The sequence below is a fragment of the Sardina pilchardus genome, chromosome 9, assembly GCF_963854185.1.
Source record: "Sardina pilchardus chromosome 9, fSarPil1.1, whole genome shotgun sequence".
NCBI lineage: Eukaryota > Metazoa > Chordata > Actinopteri > Clupeiformes > Clupeidae > Sardina > Sardina pilchardus.
In genome coordinates, this window is record NC_085002.1 from 34,712,319 (window position 1) to 34,731,513 (window position 19,195).

The 19,195-nt window shown below is 38.0% G+C and overlaps 1 protein-coding gene across 1 annotated transcript in view; it reads left to right on the plus strand.

Annotated features, from left to right (window-relative positions):
* Positions 1 to 19,195, plus strand: part of dock3 (dedicator of cytokinesis 3) — a 597,933-nt gene that overhangs the window by 221,811 nt on the left and 356,927 nt on the right. The window contains exon 20 of the mRNA XM_062544851.1: positions 10,731 to 10,814. Coding sequence (XP_062400835.1) covers positions 10,731 to 10,814 — 84 coding nt within the window. The remainder of the gene's footprint in view (positions 1 to 10,730; positions 10,815 to 19,195) is intronic.

Here is a 19,195-nt window from a genome sequence, read left to right on the forward strand (position 1 = left end):
TAGCACAACTGCTAAAATGATTAGCTAAGTTAGCTAATCAATGTGGTTAGCATTGTTAACATAGTTAGCAATGTTAACATAGTTAGCATTTTTAGCATTACTGCTAGAAATCATCAGCTAAGTTAACTTATCAACCTGGTTAGCATTGTTAGCATAGTTAACATTTTAGAATACCTATTAGAAAGTATTAGTTAAGTTAGAACAGGAATGTTTAAGCTTTAAAATGTCTACCTTAACACTATCAACTCTCTTTAAACTATGCAACCACCATGTTTACCCTAGCTACACCTTAGTAGCCATATCTACATTTTTTTGCATTTTCATGCACTGGTAATTCCTTGGAATTGCATTTCTAGTTATTATTATTCCGCTTACCACTTTTTCTGCAAGCAATTTCTCTTCAACCGTTTAACTTAGAAACTTCATTCAAACTCTGTAACGTAGGTCTTCTAATGGATCGGGTTGGTATGACTTTTCAACTTTGTAACTTTTATACTTTTTGAACTATTAAATAAAAACTATTAAAATTTCCCCATAGACTTAACATTGTGATCATGACATCATAGAATCTTTATGCAAATGTGAACCACTCAGAGCAAATCAGAAGCCTGCGTTGTACACAGAGGCGGGAGTAACAAAAAAAATCAGAAAACAATGGCGGCGACCTTGGGGCTTGTAACTGGAAATATTAAATGTGAATTAAGGTTTCTTGACCACCTTTAATGGTTTATTTTTTATACTGTTTATTGTTTATATGCGACATAAATGTGTTCAGGACACACAGATCATTGTAGGTTAACGTAAGCTCTCTAACGGTAGAGATAGCTTGTTAGCTTGTTGACCCATTATAACCTATTGAAAACACATAGCAACTAAATCGCTAGCCCACTGAAATGAACTACTATCGTGTTTCTGTAGAACATGACTTGTCAACATAAAAACATTCAAACGGATTGTTGTGTATGCCACCTGAACATACTTGGGCTAGATAAACCACTGGATATAATCTGAAGCACTAGACTGTCTCGCTAACTAGCAGGCTATGTAGGCAACAAACAACTTGGACTGGTCCGAGCTTGCTTCTGCCATTATAAGTCCACATCTGGCAGCACATCTGGCATATGTATGCACAAAGTGCGGTTAACATAACAAACCAAACGATTTCCGACTAAAACAAATAGCCGTTATCAAGCCAGGCACAATTGCTAGCCTAGGCTACGTGAATTAAAATAACGCAGACCACGAGAGACCTAGATAGTTAAGCTGTAAATAAAGCTAACTTCACTGAATCAATGTCAACTCCCGGTGTTGATCCCCGTCTTTTGGCAGGCGATTAGGCATACCATTTAAATGTTTACCACCGTTAATAGCCTATTGTGAAACTCATAGCCTGCTTCATCTAAAGTTAGGCTACAGCCAGGATGAATATTGTAATACTTCAGACACTTTGTCACACTTGAGGGAAATTTCCAGTGCTTTATTTATCAACCAAGTAGCTTATATCACAACCGAGTTGCTGTCTTAGCCACAACTCACGCTTTTAACAGAGCATTTAACAGACCTCTCAGTCCTTCACTCTCCGACTCCGACCTGCTCAAACAAACACAAGCAAACACACGTACCTAAAACTCCACCCCTAAGTTCCCCTTAAAGGGACACAACCAGAGCCATGGACACAACTATTTCAGGAACTCACGTAACATCACACACAATAAAGAGGATATCACAATATGATATCAATGTAATTCGGCTACACAGCCTGCCGAAATGACCGTTGAATATTTTATGAATTTGAAAAATATAGACCTAATCATTCAGCCAATAACGTCGGCATCGCCTAACTGTGATTTTTGTGTGCAATGCACACCCTAGCTCTTCTACAGTCACGATAATGCAATACAATTATGATGTTTAACGTAGGCAACGTGAGCCTGCATGATAGACAGTAAAAGAATGACCTCTGAAGATTTCACCATTTCTAAAAAAGTAAATTTATCCACGCATATTGTCTACTCAAATTATCTCTTGCTGTGATCCCTCGTGCTCTCATCCTAAATTGCAGAGTTTATTATAGCAAAAAAAAAACAACCATTCATGGTTAACCATAAATGCATGACTTCATATCACAACATAATATCGATGTTACAGTAGGTTATAAAATAAACTAAGCCTAGTTTGCCTATGGACTGTTCAAGAGCTCCATGCTGGTGTGTTATCTATATATGATCAGTTTGGAAATTGTCCTTCTGTTTATCAACACTCATGTCTGATTCAATTACCACCTAGGAACCTCCACCTAATTTAGCAACCTACATAGCAGAGTAACCACTATGAATACCCTATGATAAACCTAACAGCTATCTCAATTACCCTTGCAACAATATAGAAATCATCGCAATCACCCTAGTAATGTTAACAAAGACCACTTTCCATTCAATTCAACTTTCCATTTCCACTTTCTCTCCATCCATTTACTTCCAACTATGTATTCCTTCATTAAACTGTCCTCCTATCAACATCCATTAATCTTCCTATACATCCATTAAACTATTTGTCTATCAACATTCATTAAACTATCTGTCTTATCAACATCCATTAAACTGTCTACCTCTACACAGCCCTTAAACTATGTCTATTAAACTATCTGCCTATCAACATTTATTAAACCACGTCAACCTAGCAACCATGTCTTAGCAACACCTAACAATCTCAATTACCTATTTATAGATCAGTGGTCAATCCTCATTCGCTCAGTTTTACCCCATCTCTCTTTTTTTATATTATTTGTGTTAACTACAAATTATATTGTACATTTAATTTTTGGCATTTTCATGCACTGGTAATTCCTTGGAATTGCATTTCTAGTTCCTCTTATTATAATTCCGCTTACCACTTTTTCCGTACGCAATTTCTCTTCAACCGTTTAACTTAGAAACTTCATTCAAACTCTGTAACGTAGGTCTTCTAATGGATTAGGTTGCTATGACTTTTCAACTTTGTAACTTTTATACTTTTTAAACTAAAAATTAAAAACTATTACAATTTCCCCATAGACTTAACATTGTGATCATGACATCATAGAATATGCAAATGTGAACCACTCAGAAGCCTGCGTTGTACACAGAGGCGGGAGTAACAAAAAAATCAGAAAACAATGGCGGCGGCCCTGGGGTTCGTAACTGGAAATATTAAATGTGAATTAAGGTTTCTTGACCACTTTTAATGGTTTATTTTGATACGGTTTGTTGTTTATATGCGACATAAATGTGTTCAGGGCACACAGATCATTGTAGGTTAACGTAAGCTCTCTAACGGTAGAGTTAGCTTGTTAGCTTGTTGACCCATTATAACCTATTGAAAACACATAGCAACTAAATTGCTAGCCCACTGAAATTAACTACTATCGTGTTTCTGTACAACATGACTTGTTGTCAACATAAAAACATTAAAACGGATTGTTGTGTATGCCACCTGAACATACTTGGGCTAGATAAACCACTGGATATAATCTGAAGCACTAGACTGTCTCGCTAACTAGCAGCTATAGTAGGCAACAAACAACTTGGACTGGTCCGAGCTTGCTTCTGCCATTATAAATCCACGTCTGGCAGCACATCTGGCATATGTATGCACACAGTGCGGTTAACATAACAAACCAAACGATTTCCGACTAAAACAAATAGCCTAACGTTATCAAGCCAGGCACAATTGCTAGCCTAGGCTACGTGAAGTAAAATAACGCAGACCACGAGAGACCTAGATAGTTAAGCTGTAAATAAAGCTAACTTCACTGAATCAATGTCAACTCCCGGTGTTGATCCCCGTCTTTTGGCAGGCGATTAGGCATAGTATTTAGCCTATTGTGAAACTCATAGCCTGCTTCATCTAAAGTTAGGCTACAGCCAGGATGAATATTGTAATACTCCAGACACTTTGTCACACTTGCTTTATTTATCAACCAAGTAGCTTATATCACAACCGAGTTGCTGTCTTAGCCACAACTCACGCTTTTAACAGAGCATTATTTAACAGACCTCTCTGTCCAACTCCTTCACTCCGACTCCGACCTGCTCAAACAAACACACGCAAACACACGTACCTAAAACTCCACCCCTAAGTTCCCCTTAAAGGGACACAACTATTTCAGGAACTCACTAACAGAACACATCACACACAATAAAGAGGATATCACAATATGATATCAATGTAATTCAGCTACACAGCCTGCCGAAATGACTGTTGAATATTTTATCAATTTGAAAAATATAGACCTAATCATTCAGCCAATAACGTCGGCGTCGCCTAACTGTGCTTTTTGTGTGCAATGCACACCCTAGCTCTTCTACAGTCACGATAATGCAATACAATTATGATGTTTAACGTAGGCAATGTGAGCCTGCATGATAGACAGTAAAATAATGACCTCTGAAGATTTCACCATTTCTAAAAAAGTTAATTTATCCACGCATATTGCCTACTCAAATTATCTCTTGCTGTGATCCCTCGTGCTCTCATCCTAAATTGCAGAGTTTATTGTAGCAAAAAAAAAACAACCATTCATGGTTTAACCATAAATGCATGACTTCATATCACAACATAATATCGATGTTACAGTAGGTTATAAAATAAACTAAGCCTAGTTTGCCTTTGGACTGTTCAAGAGATCCATGCTGGTGTGTTATCTATATATGATCAGTTTGGAAATTGTCGTCCTGTTTATCAACACTCATGTCTGATTCAATTACCACCTAGGAACCTCCACCTAATTTAGCAACCATAGCAGAGTGACCACTATGAATACCCTATGATAAACCTAACAGCTATCTCAATTACCCTTGCAACAATATAGAAATCATCGCAATCACCCTAGTAATGTTAACAAAGACCACTTTCTGTTCAATTCAACTTTCTCTCCATCCATTTACTTCCAACTATTTATTCCTTCATTAAACTGTCCTCCTATCAACATCCATTAATCTACCTATACATCCATTAAACTATTTGTCCATCAACATTCATTAACATTCATTAAACTATCTGTCTTATCAACATCCATTAAACTGTCTACCTCTACACAGCCCTTAAACTATGTCTATTAAACTATCTGCCTATCAACATTTATTAAACCACGTCAACCTAGCAACCACCATATATGTCTTAGCAACACCTAACAATCTCAATTACCTATAGCAACAACCTACATTAGCAACCACCATTATGTCAACCTAGGAACCACTATAGTAACCAGCATTTATTACCTTGTCTCCAGAGCCATATATGGCTCTGCTTGTCTCCATCTATCTAACCTTCCATCCAACATTCTAAATACATCCAACATTCTATTATAAATTCTATCTAAATACATCCAACATTCTATTATAAACTGTTTGTCTATCAACATCCATTAAACTATGTATCAACATCCATCAATATCTGTGTGTAATTCAATTGCTACTTAGCAACCTCCATAGCAAGCAACTCTAAAAATACATAACTTATAACAACATACTGTAAATTACACAACATGTAAATCCTCATTCGCTCTGTTTTACCCCATCTCTCTTTTTAATTATTATTTGTGTTAATTACAAATTATATTTTACATTTCATTTTTGGCATTTTCATGCACTGGTAATTCCTTGGAATTGCATTTCTAGTTTTATATTAGTAAGCTACATTATTATTGCAAATATCATATTATTAATAATGATATATTGAGTTATTGTTAATGATTATAATGTTGATTGTAGGCCTTTCCATAGCCATTTACACAACACCTATGCATATTACATAGGTCGATTAACTATTTAACTATAAATCATGTTCTATGGATTAACAGCTAGTTAGAAAACCAATTACAATATCTGTTTTTCAGATGGCTATGATAAAGTTGGGTCTTAGTCTTTTATTTGTTAGTAAATCATTTGTAAACTATCTAAAAATGTAAATATCATTCATTGATGGGAAAGACTTACATCAAACCTTTTTTGGGGAAAAATTTGGATGGCTATTATAAAGTTGCATCTTAGTCTTTTAAATGTTAATAAACAATTTGTAAATGATCTAAAAATGGCAATCAATAACTGGAATGCAAACCATCTATGAACACAATGTTTATTTGAAGTTTCACCAAAACATTTATGAAAGTTGACAAAACAATGATCATGAATCAAATCAAAATGGACAAATTCTAGCTGTTTACATTTCTTGGCAATGTCGTGGAGTAGGCGACCCATTGCTATGTTTTCTGGCTAGCCATTCATTCAGGCTAACAAGTCTTCTCCTCTTCCACTGCCATCTCGTCGATAGGGTTACAGGCGATTTAGTTTCACCGTCTAGTTTCCTGATGTTCCCCGACCTTGTAAAATGTCTACTTTTTCTTTTTGATATTGCGTGTCTGAGATAAATGACAATGAAATTTAATTATATGCTTATTTTCTTCTTATAAGTCCACATACTTCGAGATCATGTCACTAGCAACTTGTTAACAACAACATAACCTGACGAAAAAAGAAAGTTTAGCCACCCTCAGACGAAGTTTCCTGAATTCATTGACTTCAAAATAAGAGTTTGAAATCCCTCTCTTTGGGCTCGCAACTTGCTAGGTTGATTTATAATTTCTACATTTTAGAATTCATAGCATATAACTGGAAACCAACCATGGTAAATGGAGGCTGATAAAATTATGGCAAGACAGTATCATTGGCCAATGCTTGTATTTTGTATATTGACGTTTCCCTCCACCCCATTGCTGCTAGCTTCACAGCTCAATGCACTTCTGTTCTGGCGCGTAGGCTATTTTATGGCACAAACTGGAACACAGAGAAATGATATTTCCTGATAATGCCTGGTTTAGCAAGGGAGGTGCAACTAATTGAAAGTAAAAAGAATTTAAAGAAGCTTATGAAATAGTTGCAGAGGAGAAGACTGATTTAGAAAGATTAAATGCAACTGGCTTGAAAAGGAAACAGGTGCGTGTTAGGGATGCCCGGTGTGAAGTACAAAAGATGTCTTCTGTTCTAGTGGCAAAAAGGACAAGACAAGCTGGTACCTCTCATCGTCCACAATATTAGAACAGGGACCTTAGTTTTAAGTGATGAATGGCAGTGAGCCTATCGTCAGCTACTGCCTGCACTTGGGTAGGAGTATGTGAACCTGACACAGTCAAGCATTCGTCAATGCAGATAGGCTACAGGTTGCCACACAGCACATCGAGAGGGCCTGGCGGAGTTAGCCTACAAGGAGAACATCTCAAGACGCAGGGGGAATCGGACAGCTGACTTGCTAAAGATCACCTTATATTAATTGAGTGGAATGATCGCAATGGTCCACTCTGGGTCGCCTACTCCACGACATTGCCAAGGAATTTAAAAAGAAATTGTTCATTTTGATCTAGGCTAATGTTTTCCATTATCAAATTGTCATAATCATTTTGTTTTGTCAACTTTCAAAACTGTTTTGGTAAAACTTAAAATAAACATCATGTTCATAGATGGTTTTCTCTCCAGTTATTGATTGACATTTTTAGATCATTTACAAATTGTTTATTAACATGTAAAAGACTAAGATGCAACTTTATAAAAGCCATCCAAAAAGGTTTGATGCCGTCATTTCCCCATCCATTAGGCTAATGATATTGACATTTTTAGATAGTTTACAAATGATTTACTAACAAATAAAAGACTAAGGCCCAACTTTATCATAGCCATCTGAAAAACAAATATTGTAATTGTTTATCTAGCTAACTGTGAATCAATAGAACATCATTTATAGTTCAATAGTTAATCAATGTATGTAATAGGCATAGGCGTTGAGGATATGGCTATGTAAAGGCCTACAATCAACATTATGATCATTAATAATAACTCAATATGGCATCATAAATAATACAATATTTTCAATAATAATGTAGTTTATTGATATAAAATATATTGAAATCAAGTTATCACTAAACAGATATTTTTCCGTATGTTATATATAAATAAATTGTTTCTTTTTTCATAAGCTGATAATAACGTATTTGTAAGTTATGTGTTTAGTAATCATTGATTGTTATCTACAAATGATTAATTTATGATTATTAAGTTATTAAATGTTTAATTATAGTTGCAAAATAAAGCATCAATTAACCATTTATAACGGATGGTTATTATAAAGTGCTACCTGCCACTTTTGCATAGATGTTTTTAGTTAGATGAAAAACTTAAAAATCTCAAGGTATAGCTGACTGCCTCAAAGTGCCTAAAACCTCGCTAAAGGCTAAACCTGGCTCATTTCCATAAGCCTCGCTAATTTTAGTGAGAGTTCCTCCCAACGAAACACATCTCATAAATATAGCTGCAAGCGGCGATGGCAGGCCCGCGCACCTGCGTTCCAAGGCCTGTGACATTTTGGAATCTAACAAAGCAGCATGTGCGTTTGTCAGATCTGATGTGTGTGCTATTTGTTTGTGCTAAAATTCAACACTTGCAAACATAAGTACTGTAATTACCCTAGTTAAAGTAAAAAATCGATTTTACAATTTCACATTTTTAACATCGTACTAAATACATAATTGTGATTACAGTACGATTTAAGTGAGGGATATTGGACGACATGCTGTTTGATTATACACAGTTAATACACTGTTCTAGGTGGTAAAACGGGCCGATGCGAAGCGGAGATCTAGAAAAGTGTATTACCGTATTTTCCGGAGTATAAGTCGCACCGGAGTATAAGTCGCACCAGTCAAGAAATGCCTCATGAAGAGGAAAATGCCATATATAAGTCGCACCTGACTCGCATAAGTCGCATTTATTTAAAAATGTATTCACAAAATCCAAGACCAAGAACAGACAGAGGCTGTAACTAGACACAGAGGCCAAAAAGATTAATATTAATGATGAGAAGGCGTGAATGGCTGCCCATCTGTAGCTGTAGCCAGCTGTAGACAGTAATGTTTACTCCTCTTTAATTTTGGAATTATTCAAAAACATGTTAAATTTCATATATAAGTCGCACCTGACTATAAGTCGCAGGGCCAGCCAAACTATGAAAAAAAGTGCGACTTATAGTCCGGAAAATACGGTAACTTTGTATAGTCAAATGGCGTGAAGCCCATTATCCTGCTTAATCCACTGTTGTCACTTAAGTTGTGTTAATGTTAAGTTGGGCAAGGAAAAACTCCCTAGAATTGGAGATACATATGTGACCATTCAAAGCGAAATCAGTCGTTTTGCGCACAACGTTATTTTGAGAAAATCAACAATAACAAACTTCCGGGTTAAAATGTTGAATTTCACGTTTTCGCATAATTCGACTGTATACAGTCTACAGTTTCATATCGTGAACGCATTTCACGGAAAAACATACGTTTTGACTATTAAACCCGGCGAAGATTCAACACATTTGCTGTCATTCCCGTTGTGCACGCGCTGCTTAAAAAGGTGATTTCTCCTCTTCTGGCATATCGTGACGGGAGAACCATGTCAACTTTGGATGCGGTTATCTTAGCGATAGTTTGTGTAATACCCTCGATATACACATCGTTGGAAAGCTTAGTTTATGGCCGTTCACATGAACACAATAGCTTAATTTATACAATTATCAGATGGATCCACGACTCAAGGGCCCAACCCATCTGCCTAGGGTCAGTTACAGTAGAGTATAGTCATTTGTAGTATCAGAAGGTTCAAACAGTCCAGTATAGGGAATAAACAGTCCATTAGTAATCCATTAGTGATTTCGGAGGGTAATGCGTCTATAGAGGGAAAAGGCAGAGGGGGAGAGGGAGTTGAAAGACAGGACAGGGAGAGAGGGAAGGGGGGAGAGTTGAGAGAGACAGAGGGAGAGGGGAGAAGAAGTTGAAGTTGTACGGCATGACACATGAGAAGTCCATGACAGCGCTATGCTAAAGCAGCATAACTAAGGCATGGTGGAGGGTAGTCAGCACCAGCACAGGTGTGGTCAGTAGCCGCCATGGGACGCATGACTTGGGCACCAGTCACACAAGCCCACAGCAGAGGTGGTCCGTTCCAATAAGACCCTGGAGTGGTTGAAGTTCCACACTGCATCATACCTAACTATAGGAAGCACTAACTTTGAAAATTTTTTTTAGCCTCTTGCCACCCAGCTAGCTAAAAGCTTCTGTCAAATGCTAAATGTTACTATGTTCTGAACGTCTGTATTTTACAGCTTGGATGCATTGTGATAGTTCATTAAAACTTTGGCAAATTAATGAATTAATATTTAAAGTAAATGTTCAAAGCTCTTGAAATGTAACATGCTGCATTAAATTACCACATTCTTTGCAAGCACATACGTTTGTGAAAATGTTGGTGAAAAATGTGCAACTGGCAAAGCACAAGAGCTACTTGATTAGTAGGATGGCAAAAAAACAGTAATAATCATAAACTGTGATTCACATACATGCAGAAAGGCATACATAACACACAAGCACACTTAACTCACAGGATCACTCAAACACACTTGCACATGCAACCTAGCTAGTTAGCAACCTTTATGTATTTCTTTCATTTATCATTTTTGTATCATGCATTTCATCAACTGGACATACTACATAATGATGCAGTGACAGGGGTAGGGGACGGGGGACATTTGGAATGTGTTTTAGTTTCTTTGCATACTGGGTGGTAACACCATGCAGTGGTCATAATATGTACTGCTATGTGATACATTTAGATAGTTGTGAATACATTATCAATTGTTATCAAATTTTGTCCAATGTTCAGTTTCTTCAAGACATCTTAGACACTTTGTTCTCAATCCTGGATGACAACACTGAAAAATATGGACCACTCATCTTTCAGTCATTGGTGAGAATCGTTTTTATTCCCATCTTCACTACTCTATTATGTTTTTCTTTCTGTGCATATTTGTGTGTCTCTTATACAGATGAGTCTATGATTTGGTTCATGTAAGTAGTACAGATTTGTTTATTGAACCATTTTTCATTACGTTCCTCTTCAGTAGAGAAGCTTGCTTGCCTCCAATTTATATCTTGAAAAAGTTAGTTTTTTCCCAAACTTTTCCATCTTTTCATATAAACGTATACGTTTATATACTTTTTTTATCCTGAGAGGGAAATTCAGTCTCTGAAGTATCATTGTTATCATAGGTAACATTTTAACATGAATAGAAATCATTAGTTAACACTAGAAGCGCCAAGCACCGGTCATTTGACCGCTGACGCGTATTACTAGAAGCGCCGTGTAGGTTTTTTTTTTTTTTTTTTTTTTTTAAAGATTTATTTTTGGGCTTTTTATGCCTTTATTTGGACAGGACAGTGGAGAGAATGACAGGAAGTGAGTGGGAGAGAGAGTCGGGGTAGGATCTGGAAAGGACCACGGGGCGGGAATTGAACCCGGGTCGCCAGCGTACGGTACAGGTGCCCCAGCCAGTTGCGCCACTGCCGGGGCCTGAAGCGCTGTGTAGGTTTGACCTAGATATACCTAGAACGGCCGGGCTGCGGTCATTTGACCGCAGTGATTACAAAAAAAAAAAATCTTTTCACTCGATTCAATTCCAGGACCCTACGTTCACGACTTTTCCTAAATATGCGTGTTTTGTCACCCAGAATTTTTATATGACCAAAAGCACACCGGTACAAGCTAGTTTAGAGCTATTTTGCGCTCACTTTTGTGACAACACTATGTTGTCTCGCGTTCGGCCATGTTTGTCCAGGCTGCTATTCTCTTTTCTCACAGCAGATGTCGCAAGGGTTTCCTGTCAGTCGGGCATGAGAATAATATTTTACCATAAAACATATAGTTTATATATGTGCAATATGTATATATGATTTATTTTAATAACTATTTTTCATTTACATGGCATAGTCTATGGAGGCGATTTACAGTGGTAAAATGCGAGTTTGTTTTGAAAACGTTGTTCTGCGACGTTGTTCTATTAGGCAGGCCTACGTGTGAAAAAAATATTTTCAGCTGAAATTCGTCGAAGCCTATTTATGTACGTAGGGCGCGTATGCCTACACATTCATAGTTGTATCTTATCTTCTATTTGTAGGCTATCTTTTAAAGCTCAGACTAATAAGCATTTTCTTACATAGCCTATTTGCTGGACAAAGAAATAGCCTATATTTCCAAAGAATTGCGGTGCATTCATTCAGTGGCGCAACGTTAATTCTCTCGACCACTACGCAGGAGACCTGGGTTCGCAGCTTGGCACGAGCGAAAAAATGTAGCTTATATAGACTGAATTCGCAGACTGTTTTTCAACGTCGATGAACAATTATTTTTTGTTAATGGTTTTTCATAACAAACTATCTGAAATAAACGGATGAATCACAATACTAGCCAAATTGAGCCGCCATCTGACAAACTTTGACTAAGCCAGTTAGACTTTTTGCATCTAAAAATAATTATATCATAGAGACACGCGAAAAATAAACGAGCCTAGAAATTAGGCTACATGACATTTTCCCACTGGACACACCACATCAGTATTGTGCTCGTTGCTACGATATACAGAACTCACAGTGAGTTGACATGGGGGAAAGAAGCAAGCAACGTAGCCTAATCTTGATCTCGCCTTACATACTTTCCTAATTCCTACGTAGGGCTAGTCAGACTTTTGTTAAATCTTCAGGGCCAGGTTGCACAAACACCAAAACCAAAGATTGATGATATGAGCAAATATTCTGGAACAGACGGATTTACAAGATTGAACGCGATAGGTTATTAGGCTACGCCCTTACGAAAAAGTACTATAGGAATCTTATAGTATTTTGGGACTAAATATTGTAGGAATCTTATAGGAATCCTATTGGAATACTATAGTAAATTGGGACATACTACAGAAGTACTACAAGATTGCTATAGAAATACTATAGCGGCTTGAGGATATTATAGAGGTATTACAGAACAAAACAGAAGTCCGTGATAAGACTTCCACTGTTTCCTTTCCTGTTCACAACGCATGCTGTCTACATTGAAGTGAAACGTGCAGAACGTTGTCCAAAACAATACAATAACATTGTGTGTTGAGATCTAGTACAATATAGACATCTGTAGACATGAAGTGGCAACTAAAGCCATGATCAGTCATGAAAACGTTGGCGGCTGCAGCCTCATTTAGGTTTTGGCTGGGCCAGCTAGCCAGCCAACTACTTCATCAGCCAGCCGTTATTCTCAAAGCAAATGGCTTCGGGGTCTATAACACACTATCCATTGCAACATAGCCTATTTGAAACCGATCATTCCCCCTCCCCCATACACTCGTCTAGGCTAGGCTACTACAGACATCACAGCGCATCGAGGACAATTAACTGCCTCCCCACCCCCCCACCGCCTCTCTCTGTGCATAGGCTAGGCTGTAGGCATGGCTATTTAGGCAACTCGTTAGACAACACAAATCAACACAACTAAATAAACAGATAACTCGAACGTGCTGTATGTCATTATGAAACAACCACAGACTATCAACAACACAGTCTGACACGAATGATACTAGTGCAAACTGAATTTATGACCAAACGATTTGATTCGTGCACGAAGCACCATCTAGCGATCATTTTGTGTAAGTAACAGCCTCCCAGTCTAAGGACTCAGCGGTCTTTTGACCGCCTCGCCGCGCTTTAAGTAGTTCACAACAGCACGGCGCTTCTAGTAGGTCGTCAAAGCGGTCAAATGACCGGGGCGCGGCGCTTCTAGGTTTAAGTGGGTCAGAACGGCGTGGCGCTTCTAGTGTTAAGTTAGAACTGGAATGTTTCAGCTTTAAACTGTCTACCTTCACACTATCAACTTTCTTTAAACTATGCAATCACCATCTTTACCCTAGCTACACCTTAGTAGCCATATCTATATTATCTATATAAATGTTTTGCATTTTCATGCACTGGTAATTCCTTGGAATTGCATTTCTAGTTTACCAACTAACATTCGTTCCATCTCATCCTTTAGATTGTTTAAACATGCTCTCTCCAACCATTTTCACTCAAGTTGTGTGTGTAGGTTGTAAAACCGTTCCCACTCTCTTAACCTTCTCATGCTTTATGTTATTATTATTTATTTTATTTTATTTATTTATTTATTTATTCTCTTTTTCTCTGATCAATATCACATTACGTCTTAGTTGCTTTTTGTAGGTTACTGTTGGAATTGTAGGCTCTGTATCGTGTTCTTTGTGTTGTCCTGACATTTGTGCAGTTTTGTCTTGTTTATCTGTGTGTTTGTTGTTGTTGTTTTCTTTTTTTTTGTTGTCTTGTGTTTGTATGTATGTTTTTGTTATTTCTGTATATGTGTACTGTTTGTTTGTAATGTTTTGGATTCTCCTGCCTAGGACCCTCTTGAAAACGAGATGTCACATCTCAAGAGGCTATCCTAATAATTGAATTTCAAATTATTTTTAATCTAGATTAATCTCACTGTAATCTTGAAATTAATCTAGATTAATCTAGATAAATGTTAGGTGCACCAGCACAAAATTTAGGTGCACCCACATTTTTCATTGCATCGCCTTTAACGCTGTCCTTTCATATAATGATTTTTTTATCAACAAAAAGCCTAGAAAAAGCTTGAAGCACAATAAAAGAATATTTTCTTTACAGAATTATTTGTATATGCCTACTCTACATACTGAAATTTCTGATATTCATGACAGCACACTTTATGCAGATTGTAGCCTACTATTCATATTACAACTCCGCCTCTTTAATTCAGCTGTCTGCTTGAGGTCTGCTTCAGTGTGGGCTAATACTTTTTCTCCTTTCGAGTTTTGGAGTTGGAAAACATTGGTATTGAGATTATCAGTCAACTCATGCAAGAGCAGGGTTGCCAACTCTCACGCTCCCGCCGTGACACTCACGATTTCAGCATCAATCGTTTCTGATTACGAATGACTTTGGAATACATGGAATACATGGAAACTCTTGGATATATTTTGGAAAGTAAATGGATTGAGATTGGAACTATTGAGTAGGGATGCACGATATTTACATTTACAGTGGGGATTATGAATATCTTCTTTTGTTATCCAGGAAACGAAAATACTGCCAATTGGTTTAAAAAAATAAATTTTACCCTATTTTTAGGCATAAAAAGTAATATAAATCAGGTCAAGAATGCTATATCAACAAATCCCTAGGTAAATATCTTCCAAATATAGCTAGAAATAAGACTGGAAAGTTTGGTGTATGTAGATGCTGCAGAAGTGGAGATGCAATGCATGGAGTGTGGGGAAAAACTTGTTTTGAGAAAACAGCCTTGAAACACAGCCAATGAAATGTGTTCTCAGCTTAGACTCGTCTTTGAACTTTCGCGATTGGTTGCTAATACAAAGGAAATGCCCATATTTGGATCACATAGCCTCATGTAGGAGAAACAGGGCTTTCCAATGGTGTCACACACAATATGATTTGGATCACGGTCACGGTAGTACATGACACTTTAGAATGGGAACTTTTGGTAAAATTAGGAAAAACATATAGGTGTGAGTAGACAAAATGTCATGAAATAAAAACTTAAATATCCAAATCAGACGTTATTGTTGTAGAAGGGTGGTAGAATACATGCTAAGTTAGCAAACTAGCACAAAATCTCGAAATTGACTGGTGCTCAAAAAACTATGTTTTCACCTGCCGTGTCTCGCCTTAAAGCCTGAGAGAGAGAGAGCTGCTGCTGGCCTGGCATAAGATTCTAATTGCCCTATTATGATGTCATAATGGCAATGTTAAGTCTATGGGGAAATTTCAATAGTTTTTATTTAATAGTTCAAAAAGTATAAAAGTTACAAAGTTAAAAAAAATATAGCTGAAGTCACCTAAGTAAGACCTACGCAGCGCAGTTTGTATGAAGTTTCTACAGTGGGTATGAGTTGAGAATGCACGGTATGCAACTTTTGCCTCTCCCGAAGAGATCCCGTAGGCTGTCAAGCCGATTTTTTTCGAGGCTAAGGCAATGTACCCAAACAACCACCAGGTGGCAGAAAGTTTCAACCCGCATTTCTACTGCATTTAATGATGAACACCGCATATCCGTCAATAGTCGACTCCTTTAATCTAATTTAATCATTAAAATTAAGGTGATGCCTGGCGAAATTAATCAAACAACGTTTCAATAAGCCATTGTTGAAATGAATGAAAATGGTTTTAGAAAATTGCCTATAGGCCTATCAGAAGGAAATAGCCTTCAATTCAACCTGAAAGACTCGATAGGCAACCTTAGATTAATTCATTAATTCATTGCGGTTACAAGACCGCATTTCCGTGAATAGGCTATAGTTGTCAAGGCGAAGACGAAAGAGATGGACAAGATGGACATTAGGCTATTTATATGCTAGGCCTACTTAGAAATGTTATTTATAGGCTATTTTAAAACAGAGGCATGCATTCATTTTAACTGGGGACGCTGGGTACATGTACCCAGCACTTTTTGTTATCACAGATTTTGTCCCCACCACTTTTGACAACTGAAAATAAAATGTATTTAACAGAAATCTCTTTAATACATGCCTACGCTTGACACTTTCCTTATAACCGTGCATGCACGGAGAAGATCGCGCATTTTGTAACATTGTAACAATGGATGGTCAGCTATATGCGATTGGGCAGTGAGGGTGATTCATTGTAACCATCAATTAGTAGGCCTAGCTCCGCAAAATACATTTCTAGCAACTTATAAAGATCTAGGTGTGCATGTTCATGTTGATTCAGAGATAGGCATAGCCTACCATAGGCTACTGTGTGTCAAGCTACGACAGCATTTTATGATGTGGTAAATTAATGACCTAGCGTCAGATCCCAGCTGTGGCGCTACTGGTTGAGGCACCTGCATCGCATGCCGGTGACCCGGGTTCAATTCCCACTCTGTGATCCTTTCCGGATCTCATCCAATACACAGTACAGACCAAAAGTTTGGACACACCTTCTCATTCAAAGAGTTTTCTTTATTTTCATACTATATGACTATGAAAATTGTAGATTCATACCGAAGGCATTAGAATGATGAATTAACACATGTGGAATTATATACTTAACAAAAAAGTGTGAAACAAATGAAAATATGTCTTATATTTCAGGTTCTTCAAAGTAGCCACCTTTTGCTTTTAATACTGCTTCGCACACTCTTGGCATTCTCTTGAAGAGTTACCTGAAATGGTCTTCCAACAGTCTTGAAGGAGTTCCAGAGATGCTTAGCACTTGTTGGCCCTTTTGCCTTCACTCTGCGGTCCACACGGTGGTTGGAACCAAAGATCTCAGATTTGGACTCATCAGACCAAAGCACAGATTTCCACTGGTCTAATGTCCATTCCTTGCGTTCTTTAGCCCAAACAGGTCTCTTCTGCTTGTTGCCTGTCCTTAGCAGTGGTTTCCTAGCAGCTATTCTACCATGAGGGCCTGATTCAGGCAGTCTCGTCTTAACAGTTGTTCTAGAGATGTGTCTGCTGCTAGAACTTTGTGGCATTGGCCTGGTCTCTAATCTGAGCTGCTGTTAACTTGCGATTTCTGAGGCTGGTGACTCGGATGAACTTATCCTCCGCAGCAGAGGTGACTCTTGGTCTTCCTTTCCTGGGACGGCCAGTTTCATTGTAGCGCTTGATGGTTTTTGCAACTGCACTTGGGGACACTTTCAAAGTTTTCCAAATTTTTCGGACTGACTTACCTTCATTTCTTAAAGTAATGATGGCCACTGGTTTTTCTTTACTTAGCTGCTTTTTTCTTGCCATAATACAAATTTTAACAGTCTATTCTGTAGGACTATCAGCTGTGTATCACCCCTGACTTCTGCACAACACAACTGATGCCATTTATAAGGCAAGAAATCCCACTTATTAAACCTGACAGGGCACACATGTGAAGTGAACAGTCGTCCTCAATGCCGCATAGGTAAGTGAGCTGGTTAGACGAGTGTGGGGGAGGGGGAATGATCGCACAAGACAATTGCTCTGGATTACAATGGATAGTGTGTTATGTACTGTAGGCCTAAATTGCTGCGCCGACATCGGCCGTCTGTAGGTCTATAACGCCGTTAAAGGGATATTCGGCCATTTTTGGAAATACGCTCATTTTCCACCTCCCCTCGAGCAAAACAATCGATATTTACCTTGCTCCCGTTCATCCAGCCATTCTGTGAGTCTGGCGATACAACTTTTAGCTTCAGCCTAGCATAGATCATTGAATCGGATTAGACCATTAGCTTCTCGCCTGCTAGCTTCATGTTGAAAAGTGACTAAGATTTCTGGTAATTTTCCCATTTAAAACGTGTCTCCTCTAAAGTTAGAAGGTACAGTAAGACCAACTGAAAATGAAACCTGGCGTTTTTCTAGGCTGATTTGACATGGAACTACACTCTCATCTGGCGTAATAATCAAGGCAACTTGCAAACGTACCATAGGCACAGTGATATCGTACACAGCATCTGAAAATAGTCTCCATAGACAACAAGCAATAGTAGTGCCAGTAGTTTGCAAGTTGCCTTGATTATTACGCCAGATGAGAGTGTAGTTCCATGTCAAATCAGCCTAGAAAAAACCTCCGGTCAATTTCGAGATTTTGTGCTAGTTTGCTACCTTAGCATGTATTCTACCACCCTACTACAACAACAAAGTCCGATTTGCACTTTTAGGTGTTTATTTCACGAAGTTTTGTCTGCTCGCGCCTATGTATTTCTCCTAATTTCACCAAAAGTTCCCATTCTAAAGTGTCATGTACTCCCGCGACCGTGATCCAAATCATATCGTCTGTGATACCGTTGGAAAGCCCTGTTTCTCCTGCATGACGCTACGCAATCCCAATATGGGCATTTCCTTTGTATTAGAAACCAATCGCGAAAGTTCATAGGTGGGTCTAGGCTTTAGAATGGTATCTCAATAGAGCTCCACAGTCCCGCCCCTCCTCTGAGAGAGGTGCTTGTCCGGAAGAAAATGTCTCATTCATTTCTCCCATTGACTTCTGGAAAAATCCGGATATAAAGAGTTTTAGACCATGCCTTAGGCTAACCAGCTACGATGTGACTCATAAGCATATAACTTGTAATTTCGAGTGAAAAAATGAACAGAAAATGTAAAAAAAGCGAAAGGTACAAGACTGTGTACATATCTTGAATTCCTAGTTAGAGAACTCAAATGATGCTTTGCAAACGTACACACATTTCCAACATTTGCAGCCTAACGATAGTTTAACATGGTTCCATATTAATCTGAGAAAAGAAGATGATTACTTCCTACCGCAGGGGTAGGCAAC